This window comes from Haliaeetus albicilla, chromosome 25, assembly GCF_947461875.1.
Source record: "Haliaeetus albicilla chromosome 25, bHalAlb1.1, whole genome shotgun sequence".
NCBI lineage: Eukaryota > Metazoa > Chordata > Aves > Accipitriformes > Accipitridae > Haliaeetus > Haliaeetus albicilla.
In genome coordinates this window covers 23,180,596-23,202,771 of record NC_091507.1, presented here as the reverse complement: position 1 = coordinate 23,202,771, position 22,176 = coordinate 23,180,596, and the positions used below count along the sequence as shown (strand labels likewise).

The 22,176-nt window shown below is 42.6% G+C and overlaps 1 protein-coding gene across 1 annotated transcript in view; it reads left to right on the top strand.

Moving 5' to 3' along the window:
• COL4A2 (collagen type IV alpha 2 chain) overlaps positions 1-22,176 on the top strand; it is a 145,440-nt gene that overhangs the window by 30,790 nt on the left and 92,474 nt on the right. Inside the window, exon 4 of the mRNA XM_069770284.1 lies at positions 11,207-11,287. Coding sequence (XP_069626385.1) covers positions 11,207-11,287 — 81 coding nt within the window. The remainder of the gene's footprint in view (positions 1-11,206; positions 11,288-22,176) is intronic.

Genomic DNA, 22,176 nt, shown 5'->3' with positions numbered 1-22,176 from the left:
CTGACCAAGCAGTTAGCAGTAAACACTTCCATCATCAAATGCAGCTCTTTTTCCAGTTTGCAAATCTCTTAGCCATTCTTCTTACTTTTAAGGAAATACCAGTCCAGCCCTGAGAAGCAGTTCTGAAAAATTGCATAGCAAATTTCCACATTTAATACTTCCAGTAGAGTCATTTGTCTAACAGCCAGCTCTGAAAACTGAGCCAGGGCTGTAAGTGTTATACTGGACTAGACTTACCCATCAGCATCTATGATAAAAGCAGTGTCAGTCAATCTGGGCCATCACCAATAACCCTGTGCAAATCCATTCCTTTCAAATCATGGTGTCAGTGACAGCTCCATACTTCCAGTTCTTGGTATATTTCTAATTGCAATTTAGTAAATAATTCTGCAGGAAGAACTTAAACTCAGCTCTCTTTCTTTCTCTGCTATATTTGATTCTGCAGGCACAACAGAATTTAAAAAGGCCGTTAAAAACTGTCACCAACATCATCCCTCTCAAGGGAAAAAAAACCAAACCTGCCAGGATCTCTGAATGCATAAGAACCAGGTCAGCAGGTTACGGCTGTAAACAGCTATTCTTCAGAGGAAAACTAACTAACTAATTCAATTTATAAATGCAGTTCATACACAATAAAGCATTTTTAATTAATTTTAGAAAACATGAAACTGGAATAAAGTCTCGGTGGTTATGCTTACATTTTGGAAACCCTGGCACCGTTGCACTGCACTGAACTGAACAAATATAGACGGTACAGCCATGCAAACAGCTGTACGGCTGGTTTCTATCAGTCCCTTCCCCACGAGCAGGGCTAATGCAATGGCATTGCTGCTGGTTCAAAAGCAAAAATCTTTCCTACATTGACAGGTTGGTTTGTTCTTAGTGTAATAGGTGCAGATGAGTTTTCAGAAATACTGGATGCATATCTGAAGTATAATTTAGCAACTTTTAAGGTTTACCAATACTAAGAATAATATGTTCTTAAGTAAGTTTCCTGAGTCTGCCAATTTACGTAGGTGAGTAAACTAGACAGGTCAAATAACTGGCGTGGTTTATAAATAGACTAAAAAAAATCTCCATATATAGAATAGCATCCAGACTTTCTATTGTTTGAAGCAAATGATATCATTATTTGGATGTCTTTCCAGAACCGAAAATGACTAGACTTCGGAAACTAAAAGTAGTTAAATATAGAAATTGCTACTTTAATGAGTGGGTGCTGTGTTTCATTATTATGCTACTAGTATGTGAACAAATGCCTTTCTGTTCTTGGGGATGGGAAGGGGGATTTTATTCCAGTAATATAAGATATTGGACAAAAGCCAAATTCAGATTAAAGGCTGACAGTGTCTTTACCCTGATTCCTCTATGGAAAATATTTTTGATCCACTGTGCAGTGTAACTGCACATATGAGGTGATAACACTGTCCACTAACTTGTGCCTTGCCTAAGCCTTTACACTTGTGCAGATCAAATACAAAATGCACAGTGGTTTGCATAAAACAAAATAATAGAATAAAAATTAAAAGAGAAACAAACTGCGCCTTTCAGTGTAGCTTGTCATCACAGACTCCCTAACAAGTGATTACGTCTACTTTGCCAAGTCAGAGTGCTTTCTTCATCACTGATAACTAGAAAACACTTCTTCAGGCTCCTGCAATACTACTTTTTAAAACCACCTAAGCGGCTTCTGTGGAGATACACTTAATTTCTAGGGATGGGGTGTTGGGAATAAAGGCTCATGTTGAGATGTCCCAGCACTCTTACTCTAAAGACCATCATCCTTTTAGATGAGGAATACTATGTTGGATGCTAGATGAGAGTCTGTTGTCTCATAAGAAAAGGTAATAGACTAAAATAATATGCATCTCTAAAAGCATGCATTTACAAAGATGGAATCAAGTTTAACAAGATATCAAAACACGTTTTGATTTACCAATCCAGATTTTCCTTCAGCTACTTCTCCATCTTCTACCTTTCTCTCAGATTTAGTTAAAAATTCCCATGTGAACAGAGTCAGCTGGTATGAAGTCACCTAAATTTAGGCATCTGCATATTCACAGGGTGTCTGAATTCTTATTATAATCAGGGGAGCCAATGGGCTTACCTTAACTAATAGTAATAATTGATGTATGCACCTTTGCTTACCTTTGTTAATACATTTCCAGCTTCAAACTCTTACTGGACTCCTATCTGTGGTTTTTTTTCTGCAAGCAAACCTGATTCTTAAGTTGATGAAACTGAAAATGGAGTGCTCATGAGCAACACTTTATTGTCCTTCTGTAATCACTGTGGGCCATAGGTGTCAGTTGATGCCCTTGTGACATTTGCCCCTTTGTAAGATGTAAGAGATATTTTCAACCATGGCTGCACACTCTTCAAAGAGCTTAGTTTGCCTGCAGCATCACCTCTCTCTTGCTAGCGCATGTTCAAGCCTTAGCTGATGATTAAGACAAAATTTGTCATTCCTTTAGGCAACTAAGTCACCTGTCTCAAATAGAGAAGTGCCAGAGAACATTGTTCTTCCTCGTCTGGATGTAATTTTGTTGTAGGAAAAGCCCTCTGCATCTTAACCCTGTTCATTAGCTCCTGAGAGCTGGAGCACATTCATGCAGAGACCTGCAGCTGCTTTTTAGGATTCCCTTTCCTATGGCATTACAGATTCTTCAAAAATAAGCGGGAGTAGTAGTTCTTTCTACAGTGGTGACTATTTTTTTTTTGTTTGACATTTTAAAATGTTTTAACTGGATTTTCCCATCTTACATTCTAGTCCCTTTCTTAGGTGTCCTGGTTTTGGCTGGTTTCGGTGTCGGTTAAACCATGACATTAGGATAACATATAATCATCTCTGTGTGGGGAAAAAAAAGGCAAAATGTAGCTGAAACCAACTTCATTACCTATAAAATATGAGATCCCCATTCACTGACTTCTTGACAGAAAACTGTGTCACAGCACACGCTGCTTGCTCGGAAGCGTACTGTTTGCAAACAACCTCATGTTGGGTGAGTGGGGAAGACACCTGGACAGTTATTCAAATATCTGTACTGTATATTTAGGAAGCTTTTAAGATTTACTCTCTGACTAAGCCTCTTAAAAGACCTTACTTTTGGTTTTTTTTAATGCCTACTATACCACAGCAGCTCCTTCTGGATTCCATCTGGTTTGCTGGGTAAATATGTATTTGGATGAAAGCCACAAAATTAGAAATGCTTTTATGAAAATATGAAGGGTAAGTTCACACTGTATCATGTCTGGCTTCTGCAGTTGTTACAAGGCAGTGTCTTGAGACTGCAACAAGAGAACTTTTTAATTTGAAGAGGGGATGGTAAATAGTACCTCAAATAAAGTGAACATGTGGAGCTGTGAAGTTTCACTTTGAAATGAAACTATGCAGCCTTCAAATCAAGGCCGTGTGCCAGAAAGTTCATATTATCAAGAGGCACAAGCCAGCCCATAAGAGGAAAGTCTTTTATAGTTTCACTTCTGAGAGGTACAGAATTCATGTTTCCCATTGCTGCCTTCAACATACTTGCTGAGACACACTTGAGAAGACAAGTTTCCGTCCGCTGGGGTCTTCTCAGCATCAGAGACTTTGTATTCTCTTGCCCTTCCTTCCCTCACCCCAACCATCGAGCACAGGCATCCCAGTCCCTGGGAGCAGTGCTGCTTTTGGATACTCCTCCTCTGTTGACGTTCCCATGCCCATCGGGACTCAGGAGCTGCTTGCTTGCTTCCTTGGCTGCCTGCCTCCCAGTTTTCTCTATACACTCCATCGCTAAGAGGGAGGTGGCACGTGAAACTCCGCACCGATCGATAATTCATAATTGATTGCCACACGCATTGCTTTTCTCATTGCATTGGAAGACTGCATTAGGCAGTTGTTAGGAGACCAGCTTTCTTAGTATGGCTGGTGGTAGATCTCCTTGTGTTCCTCCTGGAACCCGTTTCTTCCTCCAGGTTTTTTCTCATTGAAGGATGTGTAGATAAATGGCTCCCCTTGCTTTTGGTGGGAAGTGTAAACATTCATATGATATTGAGGTCACACACTAAATTATTCCAGTTGCCATGCATCCAGTCTAGAAAAGGTTCTGGCTCCCATTCAAATATGAAAGAATTATTTCTTAGCGAAATAATTCTCAGAACAGTTGGAGGGAGGATCCACACCCACATCTTTTCCTTCCTCTCCGAATGTGCCAATTTATCTCTCCCTTTCCCTCGCCAATTAAGGTCTTCACCAGTGGCCTTACTGTCTGGTGCACTGGTAGCTACTGGACTGCGAGCCGGCAGTTCCAGGTGGCTGGTTCCTTCTTCAGCGTTGTAACTCCGGGGATGGGGCATTTTCCAGACCAAGCCCGACGGTCGGCAGTCCAGGCCTCCCCCGCTGACAGCGTTCCCCATACTTGTTTTGAATGGTTGTTTATACATGTTTCTGGAGAAGCAATTTTGGCATCCAGGCAACAAATGCTTTCGACTGTTTAAGGACTAAAATGCTGGTTTTGAGGAAATACAACTGTGCAGTCATGTTTGAAACCAATGAAGTTGCTCTCTGTCTGGTTCGTCAACAGCAGGAGTACCCTGTCACACTCCTACTTCATTTTTTTTCTCCTTTCTTTCGAAGGAAGCAGAAAAGTAATGTTTCTGAGTTGGGGCCTTATAAACCCAATTTGAAATTAATGTGGGTTTCGGCAGCTGAGGGTCAAACGTGGAGGCAGAGGTCCGTGCTGGAGGTGTGGGCTGCTCTGGTCCGGCGGTGAGAGGGAGGGCTGCCCCGCGGGCAGGGGCGTGCGGTACGTCAGCGAGCCCAGGCGTACGTAGTTCAGCTTTTCTGCAAGCTCCCAGACCTTCTCAAACATCTCTTGGTGAAACTTAGCCGGCTCGGAGGAGCCGCTGTGACTGATGGAGAGAACAGAGTGGGGCTTGTCAGGACAGAAGCCAATGCACAACTGCAACCTATAAAAGTTTATCAAAGAAAAGGTCGGTGTGTGGAGTCTTTTGATTCCAAGTTGCAATATTTTCTTTATAATTTCCGTAATTTTTTTGAGCTGTATGTAAGGAAATGGCTTATATTTCCTGGTCTTTCTGTACTCATAGAACTGTACTTTGAGGTCTGGCCTTTGGTTGCCTTTGTTCTTTGTCAGAATACCAACCCTTGAGGTGAAGGTACTTGAATGGGCACACAGAGATAACAATTACACAAATGTGGCCAAGATTAGTAATAAATAGATCATCAATGTGTGGAAAAGTTTAAAGAGAACTGCATATATGTTTCCGGGTTTTTTAAGAGTTTGGCTGAAGGAAACTGCATTTAAGTTGTCTTGCGTAGGCTGAAGATGTATAAGTACAGAAGTAACTTTGTTTGGGGAGAAAAAAAATTATGAGAAAGCAAGAGGGCAAAAAAAGATTTTGTGTTGGGACACCCACATTTTATGCTTACTATTTCACATATAGAAAAATGAGAAGGTATTTACACCAGGCAAATATACAAGCTTTACAAACATAGATTACACTTACTTACATGTTTTCTCCTGCTTGTGTTTAAGTAGTGTTCATGTTCTTTGAACCATCAGTCTCATATTCATTCCAGCACAGTAACCCAATGGTATTAAAAGGAGAGTTGGAAAAGCCCCTCTTTTCCCTTTCCATTTCATTCCCTTTCTCCGTCCATTCCAGCCTAGTTCGCAGCCTACTGGTTAAAGGTTTCCCGGGGTAGGTGCATGTTTGATTTTCTCCATCAGAGAACTGCAATTAGGTCTCCCATTTCATAGGAGACTGTGCTGACTGCTGTGCTATTGTGTGCGATGAATGGGGCAGAGTAAAGCTGCTCCACTCAGTCTTCCTCTACCCCATCATCTTCTCCAGCTCTATTTTAAAAATAAAGGAACTGTAACCACATTTTCCAGTAGGTCAGGCTGCGTGAACTAGACATGCTCATATGGGCCCCTGTGGAGGTATCTAAGCTGGTAAATAAAAGAGGGCAGAGAGTGAATGGCAGATATTCATCTGTTCTGGACCGCTCTGTCCTGGTCTCTGCAGGGTAAGTTGGCTCTGGAGATGCCTAGCTTTGAGCACCGTGGAGCTAAGTGGATCTGTGGCACTTGCCCACAGAGCTGGGGGTCTGTCTTCAGCCCTTCATGTGTGGTAGTTTCTGCCTGGTTTTCAGAGCCCAGAGTGAGTCGGATGGAACCCGTATGGCTGGGGCTGCACATACTTGTATGCGTGACCAGAAGCAAACCTGCCCTCATGCCAGCAGGAGGAGGGGATGGACGGGATGTTTTGGTGCCTCCTGGATGAAGTGGAAGCTTTGTAGAGGGGTCTTACTCTGCAAATCCAATTCTCCCCCTTTAGGCTGGAGGTGTCAGACATAACTTATGATGCTGATTAAAGAACACGCCTCTGAGAACACAATGATACTTTACTCGGTGAAGTAACACACCACTGTTATTAGTGGTATTAATTGACAACTACATCACTGCAAGAAACGCTGAATTACAATTCTATTGCTTGTTGTTAGTATTAGTATTGATACAAAATCACCAGAAAGAAATCTTATAAATCGCACAAAAGGGCTATTGAGTTGCACTTCTGTTGCCTTTCCTCCTGCAGCTGGTATTCAGGTGTAAGCCAATCCTTCCTGACAAGTTTATCCCTTCTTACTCCACACTCCCACAGCAAGTCTTTCAGGGACATGCCTGGTGGAGAGACCTGTGGGCTCTCCCGAGGGGGCTCCCAGTGGGTTTGTGCCTGCAGGTCAGCATCACCACTGCTGCAGGGGTCCCGGCTCTTGTTCTTAGCATACCCTCACTGTCTTTGTTCTTCACCGAATTGGATGCCCTATTCCTTTTTTTTTTTCTTTTCCACCCTTTTATCACCCTTGCACCTCCTTTTCTCTGCCTATACTCCTCCCAGATAAACAACCTGCTCCTAGTTACTTTTTCCTCATCAGTCCCAACTTTGTTACATGCAAAAGTTGGTGTTTCTGACACTCTTACCTAGGCAATTTTGGCTCAATATGGTATTACCATTACAGGTAGCTAAATGAGACAGACTTGCCTCCAAAGGCTGCCTTCTGACCCTGTGGTTCATGTTGGTTACATTTCATTTATGTTACATGTTTTTGGACAGTCATCATACTTTAGCCTTGACTCCCCAGCCTAATTCTATAAGCAATACCTCAGCTTATGCACAGGGAGCCTGCATACCAGTGCAGTGGTATAACCCATTTTGTGTTTGCACCATTTGTCTGCTCTTAACCAGTTTTCCTCACTCTCAGTGTTCCCATCAGAGGCCATAGCTACCTTTGAGGATGAGATTTGGACACTTAGCATAGGATTCATCTCACCTGAAGCTGGACATCTGTGCTGTAGACACATCTCAACCAGTTACCCTAGGCTACCTTTCTAATCCCCTCACCCATCTAGGATGAGATTTAGCTCAGATGTCTGAAATAGATCTGATGAGATTCTCTGGATGGTCTATAATAGCAGCCAGATGTTGTGCCTATATTGCAGAAAACTTAGATTATATAAACCCCATTTCTAGACTCTGCCTAGACTCTGGAATTTTTAGAGATTAGTGGAATTTGGGATCATCCAAAACATGAGCAAGACGTGGAATTGAAGATTTTCTCAGCAGACAACTTCAGAATTGGGGGCTGTGGCCAGTCTTCCAACTTGGTTGCACTAATCCTAGAATACCATTCTGCTGCAAACACACTTCTCGCCATTTAACTGCATATTGAGCAAATCAGGAGAATCATCTCCCTGTCCTTAGACTTCTACAGGAGATGGATGTCTGCCTGTAAGCTAGTCACCTCCAGCCACCTTTACAGTTAAGAGAAAGCAGTAGGCGTTTCCTGGGAGAGACGCAGTTGATCAGTTTAGATGCTAGTATCGGGATGGAGTGAATTGTAACCTGGGACTGACTGTTCTCCCCACTGACCAAAAAGGTTGTCCAGCCACCTGCCTCAAATCAAAACAACTACAGTGGGTTGTCACCATTGGTGTTATGTTCCCAGAAATCTGTTTTTCTCAAGACATAAATAGTTGTGGTGCTTTAAAACTGACTGATACATACCCATTTGATTTCCCTTCATCTCAGTTGTATGCCCATGTGTATAATTGGTTTTGACTAAGTTTTGCAAGGATCCTTAACAGATTTATTTTTTACCATTAACAGACTTTTAAACCATAATGTTTTATACTGTAGCTTCCCAGTAATGTCAGATTAAATGACAGTGCAATGATCTACCTTCAAGAAATTATAAACATTCATAGATAATAAAGTAGAAAGTGCTACATGTGACTAAAACCTCTCAGAGTCATCCCACTAGCAGTCAAAAGTGCAGAAGTAGCAATTAGGCAATAAGGAGAGCCCAAGTATAATCCAGAAGAGATATATTAATGCTGGTCTCAAATGTTTTCCTGTTATGTTCCCTACCTTTGGAGAATCTTCCAGATTTTTCTCTTCATTATCTGAAGAATCTATGTGCATAAAAGGACATAAAATGAGAAAATTAAAAAAAAAGCTTCCTAAAATTGTGGAAGAAAACAATTGTGTCCCCACATTAGCTGCTGGTATTGTTACAGCATGCAAATTAAAATGTTGGATGGTGGATAGTACACAAACAATAGACCTTGAACTTCTTCCAGTTGAAATAAGCATTAGCAGCCTCTTTTTTTTTTTTTTAACAAGTGCACAAATATCTTGCCGTAGTTCTGATTCATATTCTATTTTCTCCTTAGCAGCAGTTTACCAAATTTAGAGTCACTCTGCTAATTAAGAAAGAAATAAACTTATTGTTCTCCTTGTTGTTTTCTCAGTAGGCGTAATTGAAAACTCACATGACTGTATCTGTCAGTCTGTTACTGTTAGGCAGGGATATACTGTTATTTACAGCTCCAGCCAAAACAGATCTCTAAAAGTTCGGAATTGATTCTTATTAATGGCAGCATTACTTAACACACTGCTCCTTAATGAAGACCTGCATCCTGCAGGGGAATATGTTCACACAGGCTGTACATCTTCATGGTGTCCATAAAAATGAATAGAGCTATTCTTAATTTCTGAAAAGGAGTTGAGGGGAGAGCTCTGTGAAATGAAGGATCCTGAGAAACTGATGCACATTTCATCTGCAGATAGGTTAATAAGAAAATAACCCACAGAGATGGTGAGTTTGTGCCCATCCAATTATTTAACTAAAAAAACGGACCAACCTGAGCAAACTGCTGGAGTTTATAAAACTGTCTTGGCTTATTATTTCCGCTAAACAATAGCCTAAACATAAAGCAGAGTTCATAACATGACGTAGAACACTGTTAGGTCTGTGAAATAATTTCCTGAATCAAACACCTAACCTTTAAATAGCTCGGGGCATGGTTTCAGTTCTGTGGACCTCTTTTATCCACAAGTAGGCTTATCTGAAAAGCCTACTTGTTTTGTTAAATGTGAGAATTAGATACAAAGCTGAAACAAAAGTATGATAATATATAAAAATAGTTAAGATACAGACATGAACCCTTTCGTGACAAGCATAAGAACTTGTTTTGGGAACTTTGTAGTACTGCATGTCATAAGCTTGAGGGCCTGTTGTACAAATATGACCAAAGGAGGACGTAGGCAACGCCCAGTACCTGCTCCATACCTTTTATTCATTTGGCTCCCAGGGAGGAACCCAAAGCCCCAAGCTGTGTTTTCAGGTTCTCGGTCGTGTAACAGCAGAATTGGATACCTGAGAAATGTGACCCAACAACCCCAGGTGTTGAGCAGGGGATTGCTTAGAGCTGCATGAAGAATGCTAAGCGTGGCCGTGCTGGTCCCTCTCCGTGTTTTAGCTCCTTGAGTCAGGGCTAGAGGCAGGAGCGGCAGCATCACTGCCTGCTGAAGCAACAGCATCAAGTTCAGAGCACGCGTCTTGTTCTGGGGGCTTGTTCATACCCGACACCTCCCTTCAAGAGACGACGTGCTTGAGCTGTGAGAGGGGCAGGAAGGGTAAAGGCACCATTTGTCCCGGCCGCAGTGCCGCGAAGGATTCGGGGTTCTTCCAGCCAGGAGGGGATCAAGCGACACGGAGCCTGACTCCGTACCCTACAGCTGGGGTGCCTTGAGGTTTTATCTGAGGAGCGGTGCGCGTGAAAACCGGCAGCCGCCCTGAATGAGGGGCTGTGGCTCCAAGACGTCCTTCCCGTAGCCACCAGAGTTCGTCCTCTCTTTTTCTTCTGGATCTATTAATTATTTGCTGTTGAGCAAAACAGGTTCCGAAATAGCGACGAGAAATTCCTTCCTCCTTTCCCAGATTACTTACTAGGCTGCTGGGGCACTTTCAGGGGTCAAAACCCTGGGCTTAGGTGGGCCGCAGGCTTGTCTTCACAGTATTCCTAATTATTAAGTTACAGTTATAAAAATCACACCACAGCATGCACAGCATCTCTGCTGTTCAGGTTTCTGAACAAGAGTGACCGTGGCTGCTGCATTTCGTGCAGGCAGTGTGTGCTAGGTGTAATCGGAGCTGGCCTGCCTGTTGGAGTCCATCCAAGGATTTGCATGGAGTGGTGCGTATTTTGTGACCCATATCTTTGCGGCCCAGGCCAAGGTGGTTCTGGGCAGGCAGGAGAGATGTAACTGCAGCCATCTACTTAATCTAGGTCTGACTTCCAGGTCACAGTGGTTGGTTGCTAGCAAGTTTTAGGTGCCTCCAGAATAAGCGGCCGTTGAAGAGGAGAGGGCAGGAGTTTGGCTCATGATTTTGAACATGATACCTATGTCTTCCTTTATGCCCACCCATAAATATTTTAAAATATAGCAACGATTTAGAGCACGCGTAGAAGGATGTGCTGCATTGTGACATAGGACTTAGTCCATATCCCTGAAGAATCCAAGCAGCTGTGCTTCTGTGATATGATATCTGTTGCATGTGTCAAAAAGATGTGTGAGATACTGATCAGCGTGGAGCTGCAATGTTTTGAAAATGTGGAGGGAAATTAATAGAGTAACATTATATTTCTTGATGCTGATCTCCAAGAACTGGAAAGCCACTCACGGCTGCTTCTAAGCGTAGATTAAAGAGGTTTCAACTGGAATTCATAGATCTGATCCTGGTCTTTGCTTGGGCAAGTTCTCAGTGGGTCTGCTAATCAAAGGTTATTGTGCTGCGCCAGGTATTGTAGCTGATACCTCTTAACCTTCGTTTTATGTGTCTTCTGGTTTGCAGGGTGGAAAGACTTACACAGGACCATGTGGAGGCAGAGACTGCAGTGGAGGATGTCAGTGTTTCCCTGAAAAAGGAAGCCGTGTAAGTAACATTTTTTCCTGTAAAACATTCTTGATGGTACTAGTTCAACACCATTTGCTATAGGTGGACTTGCATCAGACTGCTAAGAGTGTTCAAACAATTACTCTTTTTCAAGAAAAAGTTATTGTTGTTACATTTTACTTTCTCAAGAGCTTGTAGATTTGAAGAAATTCTGTTATGAAATATAGCAGGTTCTTCTCTCAAAGATCAGGGCCATGATGACCTGATGGGATCAGAATTTTAGGGACTCTATGTGCTAGAGCATCATGGGTTTGTGTGACAGTGCTGAATGAATACGGACAAAATCACTCAGTAATGTTCTTGAAGTCTTTCTAAAGAATGGCAAATGAAAAGATACCGCATACATGTGATTTCCATTAAAGCAAAAGGGAACCAGGCCTGCAAAACCTGAAATCCCTGCTGGGAGGGAACTGCTTGGGACTTCTGGCGTTAGGTTGTTGCTGATAGTCTGTTCTTTCTTTTGGGGAATAGCGAGGAATGAGGCAGAGGAAGGGAGATGGGGTGGAGGGGATTAGCCACCTGCCACAAAGAGCTCTGAGAAATAGGGCAGTTCCTATCCTGTATGGCTTGGAGCCCTGGCTGGCAGGCTCCTTCTGTACAGCTTGGTCTTCTGCAGCTGAGACGGTGACTCAGCCTTTTCCATCCACCCATCTCTAAGAATAGGTCAGGCAAGAGATGTGGCAGCAGGTCATATGCTCGCTCTGCTATCACAAACCTCATTAGGATTTTTTAGTTCTCTCCTTCCCTCCACACAGCAGGCCATCAGCTGCCGTTCCCATTGCATTCCTCAAGCTTGACTCCACGTCTGAGCGGAGGAAGAGGTGGTAGGAAAGTCACAGTGTAGGTGGGAGGCAAGGAACACTCTTGTTTACCGCAGAAGTCACGATGTCTCGGTAGAAGTCAGATGATCCTGGGGTTACCGTGCCATGAGGACCATAATGGTTATCCTCCCATCCCCTGACCATGATCTGCTCACAGTCTGCTTTCCATTACAATAACTTAATGGCAGACTGATGAAGCTGAGGACAAACAAGCCCTCCCCTGAGACACAGTTCACAGCTTCTCCTGGGGCTCCCTCCAGCTGTTACTGCCTTACCCTCCTCATCCAGCACATGAAGTTTGGCAAGTGCCTCCTGCCACTTCCCTCCAAGGGCGCTGAAAGTCCAGAACTGATGCTGTATGAAATGGCTTTAAGTATGACATTACTATGTCTTTTTCCAGTGTCTTTTTTTTTTGTTTGTTCTAAAAGCAAAGCATGGATGTACCTGTACTTGTTCTCCACCAGAGTTTGTGAAAATATCACTTGCAAAACTACCGACTTTTGTGACTGAAATATTTTTCATGTTCCTTATTGACTGAATAACCTTTAATTTCAAGTTGCCAAGTCTGCAAGACAAAAGAGGTAGCTAAACAAAAGTAACTGCATAGGTTAGAAAAGCTGAAAATGTTAAATTACCAGAGTAGAGAACCAGTCAGGTGCCACTGATGAGAAGCTCCCTGTGAGTTGCTTAGTATCTAGATTGGGAGATAAGGGCAGATTTTATGTACTTGCTCGCCACTCTCACTTTTTTATTTTTCTCAGGGAAGTAAGTAACCCCAGTAACTAATCACACTGGCCTCCCTTTAAATAGACACTAAAAAAGAGAAAAGGAGGATGTTACAAAACATAAATTGCATTTTGCTACTTGTGGTTAATTTTGCAAGATGTGAGGGAGTATTGGGGAAAGTGATTTAAAGAATTTTATAACACTTAAAAAATTGTATTTTAACTCTCTGAAATGATACACTTCATTCTGAGTCAGCATACACTGCGTGTATTTTGTGTCTGCTGGTCTCTTCAGATGTCACAACCTCTGTTAAACATCTGGTTTAAGGAACAAGATTGGCCTTTAGAGACTAGTCAAATTTGGCATAGCTTCTGGTCTCATGCTAATCCTCAATGGGAATATTTATTTTCACAAAACCTCTGTATAATCTGGCACGACACGCATTTTCTGTTTGAGGTGACTCATTACATGCACAATAGACGTACTGCGTGTTCGCACTTGTAAGAGTGCCTGAAGCAGTCTGTCAGAGCCTGCTTCTGCAATGACTCTCCACCTCGGGTGCGACAGAGCTGTCACTTGCAGGGCATCTGGAACTCCGGTGGGAGCAGCGCTGCGAGGGTCCGCAGCCAGCTGTCAGCCCCACCACCCCTGGAAATTCACCTTCTGTTCGTGACAGGTCTCTCAAAACCAGGCAAACAAAAGAAAGCACTTTCTTTGGATTGCTGCTACTGAATGCATATCAGAAGCTGTTGAATGAAGTACATTTGTTGGAGTGGCAAATACAGTTGCAAGTTCTAGAGAAATGCCTGCTTTTTATTTGTACGTGCTTCTACTTCATTTTCTATTGTTGCTTCAGTTACAGTCTTACGGTACAGCATTTAAATAAAGATGCTTCTCTTTATTTGCTGTCTTAATCCCATGGCTTTTCTTCTTAAAAAAGTGGTTTTTACAAAATGTGCCTGCTGATATCTTCTGGGGGCTCTGTGCTAGCAGCAGAGAGGCACTGTCTGCAGGTGTGAGGATTCAGCCAGGCTTTGGCAATTTGTGCCAGGTCTCCAGTGCGTGGCAGCTGGAAGCCCCGTGCTTCTGTCTACACTGCTTCTGGTTCAGGACTGATAAGGTTAGGCACAAAAGCACAGGAGAGTTGAATCGCGTTTCGTACGGGCACTTTCTAGAGACAAAAGGCCACCTACCACAAATTAGTGCATGCACCTAGCAGGCTTACCGGAAAGAGGTATGTGGTTTTAGTTTTTCCTCCACTCTTTTTTGGCTGGGCTCGGCCCTGTAGCTTTCCCTGGCCTCAGACACAGCTCGGCAAAATCCAGTGGGGAGACGAAAATGAAAGAGCAGAAGCGTCATCTGCCCGCTGTGGCGGGGGAGCTGCTGCAGCGAGGCGAAGGCAGCGGCTGACCTGCAGCCTCCTGCCTCTCATCGGAGCTGCTCCCCAGGGCTGGGACGACACCTGCGACAGGCACTTTCTGCCTGGTTCCCAGGAGGAAAACGGGTCGAATTCAGACATGCAGAGAATCATAGGCCATTGCTGATAACCACGTTTGCAGTTCACAGCAAACGCTGAGCTGTTGCTTGGAGAAGTTTCTCTTTCTTGGGCCACACACAATCTCCTTGGCGTTCCCACCTCCTGTCTTGCTTTTGAGTTCACAAGTTTGGCAGAAAAAGAGTAAAGGGAACTCCTTCCATAAGCTGTTTTTTTTCTAGTCTCTAATGACACTCTGGTCTTTGTTCTTTTTCACTGCAGCCTAGTCATTTTACTTTAACCTAGGCTCATATTTACTCTTAGCTGGATACGAATATCCAGTCTATCTAATTGTACCTTGCAACTAGGGAAGTGGTTGGAGCTGGGGCTGCAGGAACCGAGCTTGGGGACCAGCCTTAACCTCATCTCCCCTTCTCACAGCTGGCAAAAAGCTCAGCCAAGTTCCAGCAAGAATGGAAGCTCCTGCAGGAGTATCCAAATCCACACAAAAAGAAACCATGGCATAAGCCTCAGTGGAGGGCACAGGGTGAAAAGGAAAGAAAACAGACTCATCTTCTCCCTAAGATGAGACAGACTTATCTTCTCATTTTCTCCCAAGTCAATTTATCCTGAGTTGTTCTCCTAAGACAACAGACTCATCCTCTCCCTAAGCTACATGTGGAGAAAATACTGTAAGGAGTACCCAGGTGCCTGGGTAAGAGGGAAAGGAGAAAAGGGAAGCGCTGATACGGTACTGAAATACTGTTTTGAATGAAACAGAAACCCCAGACTAAGGGGAAAAAACAAACGAAAATCTTCTGTTTTCTTTTTCCTCTAGATTTTTATTGCAACTCCTAAAATTTTGAGATTTATAGTTCTTTGCAAACCATATATTGGGCAGAATACAATATATGCACCTTTAAAATTTGTTAAACATTAATGCACTTATGTAGGAAGCGATAACTCCTTTCAGTACAATGGCCAACTGTTTGACCTATTGAAGTTCATAATCAACCTCACTTCATAATCAACCTAGAAGGCTTTGTAGAAAGTGGAAGTGAGTAGAAACCTTTTTGATCTTTCTATAGAGTGAGAAAATGCACTCTATTGAAATCTTGCTTTGTACTTTCTGTCTGAGTCAAGCATCTAACAGTGCTCGAGCCATTTAGCCATTGTTTTTGCAAGGGCCTGGGATAATGGAAACTGTGAAATGGAAAGACAGCTTTGTGTCCCCCCCATAAAGGCCACTTTTGGGAAATGCCTGAACATTCCTTTTTAACCAAGACTGGCATGAGGGTTCACTGTAACTCATTTACAGATATTTGTTATATTGCTTTTGCTAATGCAGTCGCCAAGGGTAAACTATTACCAGTTCACCTATAGTCACTTCCTTCTGCTTTTAGGTGCTATACCATTGTGAAATCTAGTGTCTGATCTTCACTTACAAGCATTTTCCATACAAGTTTAAGTCTTAACACATGGACTAGATCTAGAAGGTTTTTTTCTTAATAATTAAAAAACCCCCAACAAAATACAACACTTAAATATTCTCGAGAAAATTCCATTCTTATATCTTAGGGAAATGTTTAAATCCAATAAAATCATTTTATCAAATGTTAGTGTAATTCTTGAACATCACAATTAACTGGCTTCTAAGCTGGTATAATGGCAGTAGCTCCTTTGTAACTCTTTGTTAGTGTAAGCTGATATATCTGATGAAATCTGATATTTTACTGTTTATACAAAATAAGAACATAAGAAGCATCTTCTTGAATTAGACCAGTAATTCATCTAGCCCACTACTCGGTCCCCAACAGTGGCAGAAGGAGATGCTATTTACAGAGAGCACAGGGGTCTGGCAACCTTCTGCAGTCCGTTTCCCTTGTACCCAAGATCACCCTATTTATATGTTCCTTCAGTGTCTGTGTTTGTCCCTGAATTTGTCTAATCTTTTTTTGAAGCTGCTGAACTGCATCTTCACAACCTCCAGTAGCATCAAGGAGTTCACTACTCAAATGATATAAAATCACTGTTCAACCTGTTCTAAGCCAATCTCCCTCTGGTTTCATCAAGTACACCCTATTTCTAGTACTGTAAGATTTGGGAAGGAGCAGTTCTTATTCACTGCTTTCCTAATTTTGTAAATCTCAGTCATATTCCCTCTCAGCTTTCTCATGTCCAAAAGGAAGAGTCGTAGCCTTTTTAGGTTCTCTTTTGAAGGCAACACTCCAACTCTTAGTCCCTTTTTTCTTCCCTCTCTTCTGTTAGAGACCAGAACTGTACACAGCACACAGGATTGTGGGTGCACCAAGGTCTTACTTAGTAGCAAATTGTCACCCTCTGTTTTCTTCTCAATATCATTCCTGATGCCACTCAACACTGAAGCCAATCTGCCCACCCAGTTTGGTGGATTCATCCTGGATCTCCCAGCATGGGAAATCACCAGATCCTCTCATCCCCCATCGCCACCATGGCATTGAACACCCTGAGAGAGGTTAGGATCATCTACAGACCTGGATGTTTCACGGTTCAGCCCCTTCTCTAGCTCACCGTTGAAGTCTTCACTAAAACCAGTTCCAGCCCCTGTGTCTGAGAGGACCCACTGCTGTTGCATCTCCGTTTTAAAATGTGACCATCAAGCACTGTTCTTTTCCTCCTATCCTTTAACAGCCCTCAGGAAGAGAGCACCTCTCTCCCAACCCCAAGGAAATTTATTTTAAAAAGCTTTGGTGAAGTACTTTGTCAAAGCCATTTTGAAAATCCAAATACATTATGGTCACTAAGGCCTGCTTTACCATGCTTATCTTTGTGTTCATTTATTGTATTCTTTAAGGTAGAATACTGCCTGCCCAAGCAGGAAAGTCAGACGAACTGGCGCGCGGTTCCCAGGGTCTCCTCTTGGGCCTCTTTTCCACATGGGAGCTTGGTTGGCACCAGCCCGCTGGTGCCGTGGCACCTTGTAATGATGAGTTATACACCTTGGCCAGCAGTGCTGCAGTTTCATATTTGAGTTCCTTCAGAAGTCACAGGTGAATGTCAGCCACTCCTGGTCACTTAGTAACGCCTGCCTTATCTATTTTATCTACTTCCTTTATATTTACCTGAAATTAACCTGGCTTAAAGAATAGCTTGGATTTGGGACTTTCTCAAACACCTTCAGCAGTAGAGACCTATGCAAAGAAGTCACTAAGTTTCTCTGCTATGGCCTTATCGTCCCGGAGTGCCCCTTATAAGCCTTTGGCATCATGTGGCACTGCTATTTCCCTTGAAGGCTCCTTCCTTTTCTTTAAACAACTTTTTACTATCAGCTTGATGATCTTCTGCAAAATATTCACATTCTTTTTTAGCCATCCTAGTTGCCATTTACTCTTGATCTGGTTTTTATGGGCTTTTCTGTTCATTTCAGCAATTTTTTAAATGCTAACCTTTTTCCCTACAATAGCCTCCTTAGCTTTTTTTATGAGCTGTGCAGGGTTTTTATTGAACTGTTTTACTTTCTTTTTGATATGTGACACATAGTTTACCAGGACTTTCAATACAGTGTTTTTGAAAAGCCTCCAGGTTGCTTTAGGCTTCTTGCCTTTTTGACTGCTTTTTCAGGTTTTTACTATTTTTGTGATTTTTATGGATTTCCCCTTCTTGAAATTGGATATCTGTGTGATGTATTTGTTTGGTTTACTCCATCCCACTACAGCATTAAGTTCAGTTATATTGTGAAGCTCTTACACAGCAGTTCTCCCACTGGTATCTCTTTAAGCAGGTCCTGTGCAGCACTCGAGACTAAACCCAGACCAGCACCCGTTCTTATGGGTCCCAGGGCTCACCGCGCTAAGAAGCGATCAGTTGCTGTGTCCAAAAATTTTATCTCCTTACCTCAGCTGGAGGAGGCGTTGTGCCTGACAGTACATTGGTAGTTGGATTTTGCCAATATCGCGACCTAACCTGGGTTTGCAGCTTCTCTAATTTCACTGAGTATTTCACGATCAGTCTTTAACAGGGGAGTCCTAAATAAAAGCTAAATCCTACCTTTCTGTTATTTCCACCCACAAGGATTCCCTAATGGTCCCCTCTGCCCTCAGTAGTTTTTTTTCTGTTACACTTTGTTTTAGCCTTCACATGCTGTGCCGCTGCCCTGGCTGTATCTCATTTTCTATCACTCCTGTAAAGTGACAGCCTAGCAACTCCGTATGCCACTGATTAGCCTCCTTTCACCAGCGCGAGATGCCTGTTACATCGGGGTTGTCATTTGTTGCCAAGTAGTATAATTCCATAATCCTATTTTTTAGATCTCTAGCATTGCTGTAGAAGTACCTACAAATTTTGCCCTTTCTCTGTTGCTAGCGCCAGTCAAGTGGCATTGTAAATGGTGTTATTTACCTTCCCTATTTATTGCCTTTATGCTATTCATTTCCTCCCTTGTCTTTTCAGGAATGTATTGAACATTAGCCGTGGCCCTCACAAGTTCATTCAGCCTGAACCAGGTGCTCCACCATGGCTGTCAGTCTTCCCCCTGTTTCTAGTTAAACTATTTCTCTGTGATATTTTTAATTTCCAGTAGTAGCAGCCTTGTTCCATTTTGACTGAAGTCCAGCCCATTCCTCCCATGCAGATTTCTCTTGTTCCAAGGAGTTTGCAAGAACTTCAGTCTCCCACACAGCAGCCTTGAGTTAACCCCCTAGGACATCCCTACTCTGCTTTCCCTCACCAGTGGTATAAGGTAGATCGTGGCCACCCGTTCCTCCCTTCTACCAGACTAAATACCTGTCTGGACATCTCGTGGGCTCTGCTACCTTTGCACTCAGCAGGCCTTTCAGTCCTCTCAGCTGTTTCAAATCCAGCTGTCTGTGTCAAATAATCAAACCTCCCATTACCATCACCTGCTTTGTCCTCTCCTGGAAGATTCACTCTGCTCCAGGAGCATCTTCACGCCAAGCAGACATTATAATCAGCTGGAGGTTAGAGTTTATCAGAGATTTGATCCCTCTTTCCAAGCTGATTATCCACCTTCCCTCAGACTGACATCCTCTAAATACTTGTTTAGTCAACATCAGTTATTTTTTTTGATGGTGGCCATGTGAGGGCGGCCACAGGAGAGATGGGACTGCTCCACCACATCCCGGCAGGCCTTGCCTGTGGACCTGTTTCTCGCCAGCCCAGCCACTCCTGCCTGTAGAGAACAAATCCAGGACTTCTGCTAGGACCAGGGGCTGCACATACAAAACCTGCCTCCTGCATCATCAGTAACACACCTCGCACTCTCTCTGCAGCAGACCGAGTGGTCTCTGCTCCGTTGCTCAGCTGCTGCGTACATCCTGAGCTCACAACTTGTTAGCTCTTGAAATTACGTTAGTATAACTTCTTCTTTGAGAGGTGAGTGGGACTGCTTTTCCCTTTCCCTGCTCTACCCATGTTAAGCTAAGTAGCAATAAGGAAGATCTGGCCTCACTGAGGTGTACCCAGGAGTCACGAGGAGAAGGCAAGCCAACCTCAGCCTCTGTATACAGGCTGATGCAAGCTCATCTCTTGTGCAGGCTCCTCCACTGTAAGGGTCAAGGAACCACCTTGCCAGGTCATACACCCGTCAGGCATCTCCAGGAAGCCACCCAGCAAACACCCAAACATGAACCCACCACGAGAAGAAACCCCACTGATCACGCAAGCCAAAAATTCACAAAGCTTCCGTGCCTTGCAGGGGCCTGCCCTTGCTTGTCTTTCTCTTTTTGTTCTTACCTTCCTGAGACAGAAATCCTTTGAAAAATGTCCTATTTGCTCTCCAGTGTTTGCCATCTACAAAGGCTTGGGAGTGAACTTGGTCATGTATCTTCTGAAATGTTGTCAGAGTCTGCACTGGAATGGATATGAAGTACCAAAAAAAGATGCTTCACAATTTCACATTGCTTCATAGGCCAAGGGTAAGTCTCTGGAAGCTTCCATGGAGAGGAGCTGCCCTCAGAGGGGAGGTATTTGTAATGGCGGCAGATTCAAAAGCAGAACACCTATAGTACTAATAAGCATGATGCATGGACAGGAAGGCACCCTTCATTATTTCAATACCGTAATCCAGTCTGGTATGGTACATTGAGATTTAATTTTCATTTTTTCTCTAGTCAGGGTAGTAGTGGAGAGCAGCTGACTGGTGACTGCAAAAGACAGGAAAAGGAGAGTGTTACCATAAAAAAGTGTTTAACTGTGAAGCTAAATTCTGCTTTCAGATACAAGAGTACAGTTCCCTTTTACACACACAGTTGAGGGTACAGTTTCAAATGCTTGCTTTTGTTTATGTTTATGCTTTCAAAACACTTCCTTACAAGGTCTTGCCAGCATACATAAATCCCTAGAGTCTTGGTGTTGTTCCATAGGCATCTAAATCTTGGGCTTAAGGCTTAATTGCATGAACTGTGAGCAGTAAATAGGCCCATAATCTTTAGAGTTAGCTACCGAAGGCAGGCAGAGTACAGGTTTGCTTGACAGAACTTGAACTTGAGTCAGTCTGAAACTTAATGCCTAGTTCACGACCTAATGTTTTATTTAGTGAAAATTGCTTAACCTGGGCTACGTTGACCATCAATCAACCATGTAGCTGGATACTCATGTTGGTTGCTAATTGCTGTTCTGTAGTACATTTGTCCCAACATTTTTTTGAGTGAAATATGCATGTTTCCTTTTTTTTTTTTAGCTCTGTTTATACATGTTTAATCAACATCAGAGATCTTTTTGAACTGGTGGACGGAGGTTAGATAATTTTCCCATGAGCAAGAAGCAGTGAATCCTCCTTCCATACATGCAATCTATGCAAAAACTGAGATTTGGAAAGAGTCAGTGAAAGGTTTTCCTCAGAATCTGTTTCAAATACAAAATATGTTAGAAAAAGCAGGTGTTTTGTTTCAATACATGCAGGAATGCAATTAAATTTTCATGCCAAAATCACATTTTCATTTGTAAATGTTCACAATATTGTAAAGAATGTTTAAAAGATAAAATAAACTCAAATGGAGTCTTTCTCTCAAATCAAACAAATTATGCACATTGACCACAAATTATTTTTTCCCTCCTTTTTGTTTTTTTGCTTTTTTGCTTTTTTGCAGAGCATTTCTGCTTCAGCCAGATAGGAAACGTTGTTTAATTCCATAAGTAACCTTTAAAAATCTTATATATTTGTAATCTAAAGGACTACAGTATTGTCAAGCCCATCCCACACTAACAAATTGCACTCCCTGTCTTTTACTCCAGCCCTGAAAGCAAAATTCCTCCAAAACTTTTTCAAATCAACTGTACAGAAGAAAAAGAATGATACTTGACTGAAAGATAGTCAAAAGGACACATCCACCTTTTTACTTCCATTTTCAACTTCATCTTTTAAAACCTCCCTGGATTGACACACATTATCTCCAGCAAAATAAGTACAGGTATGCAGCACTCATACAGGTAGTGCACTTTCTCTCTATAGCCCATTGACCTAGGTTAGACCTGTGGAGATACTTCTCCTATGAGCTTTTCTCAAAAACCTTTGCAATCTCAGCTGGTGTGATGAGAGAACAATTCAACAGCGTTGGACAAAGCTCAACAGTTAGTGTAATCAATCAAAATGAGTACCAAGGTTGTAGTTCAAACAAAATTATGACTGAAGAAAATGTGCTGGATTAACTGTATTTGTAATGTGGATTCAGTACTTGTGTTTGAAATGACACCCTTTGATACCTTTTGCATTACCTGTGTATTCCACTGATTTATGGGCTTGTTACACTCAAATAAGAAAACAAATCTCATAGCAGTTTGCTAATAAATTGAGAAGGTATTTCACTGCTAATTTAGGAATTTATTTTGAGGGCAGCACTTTTAAGAGTGTA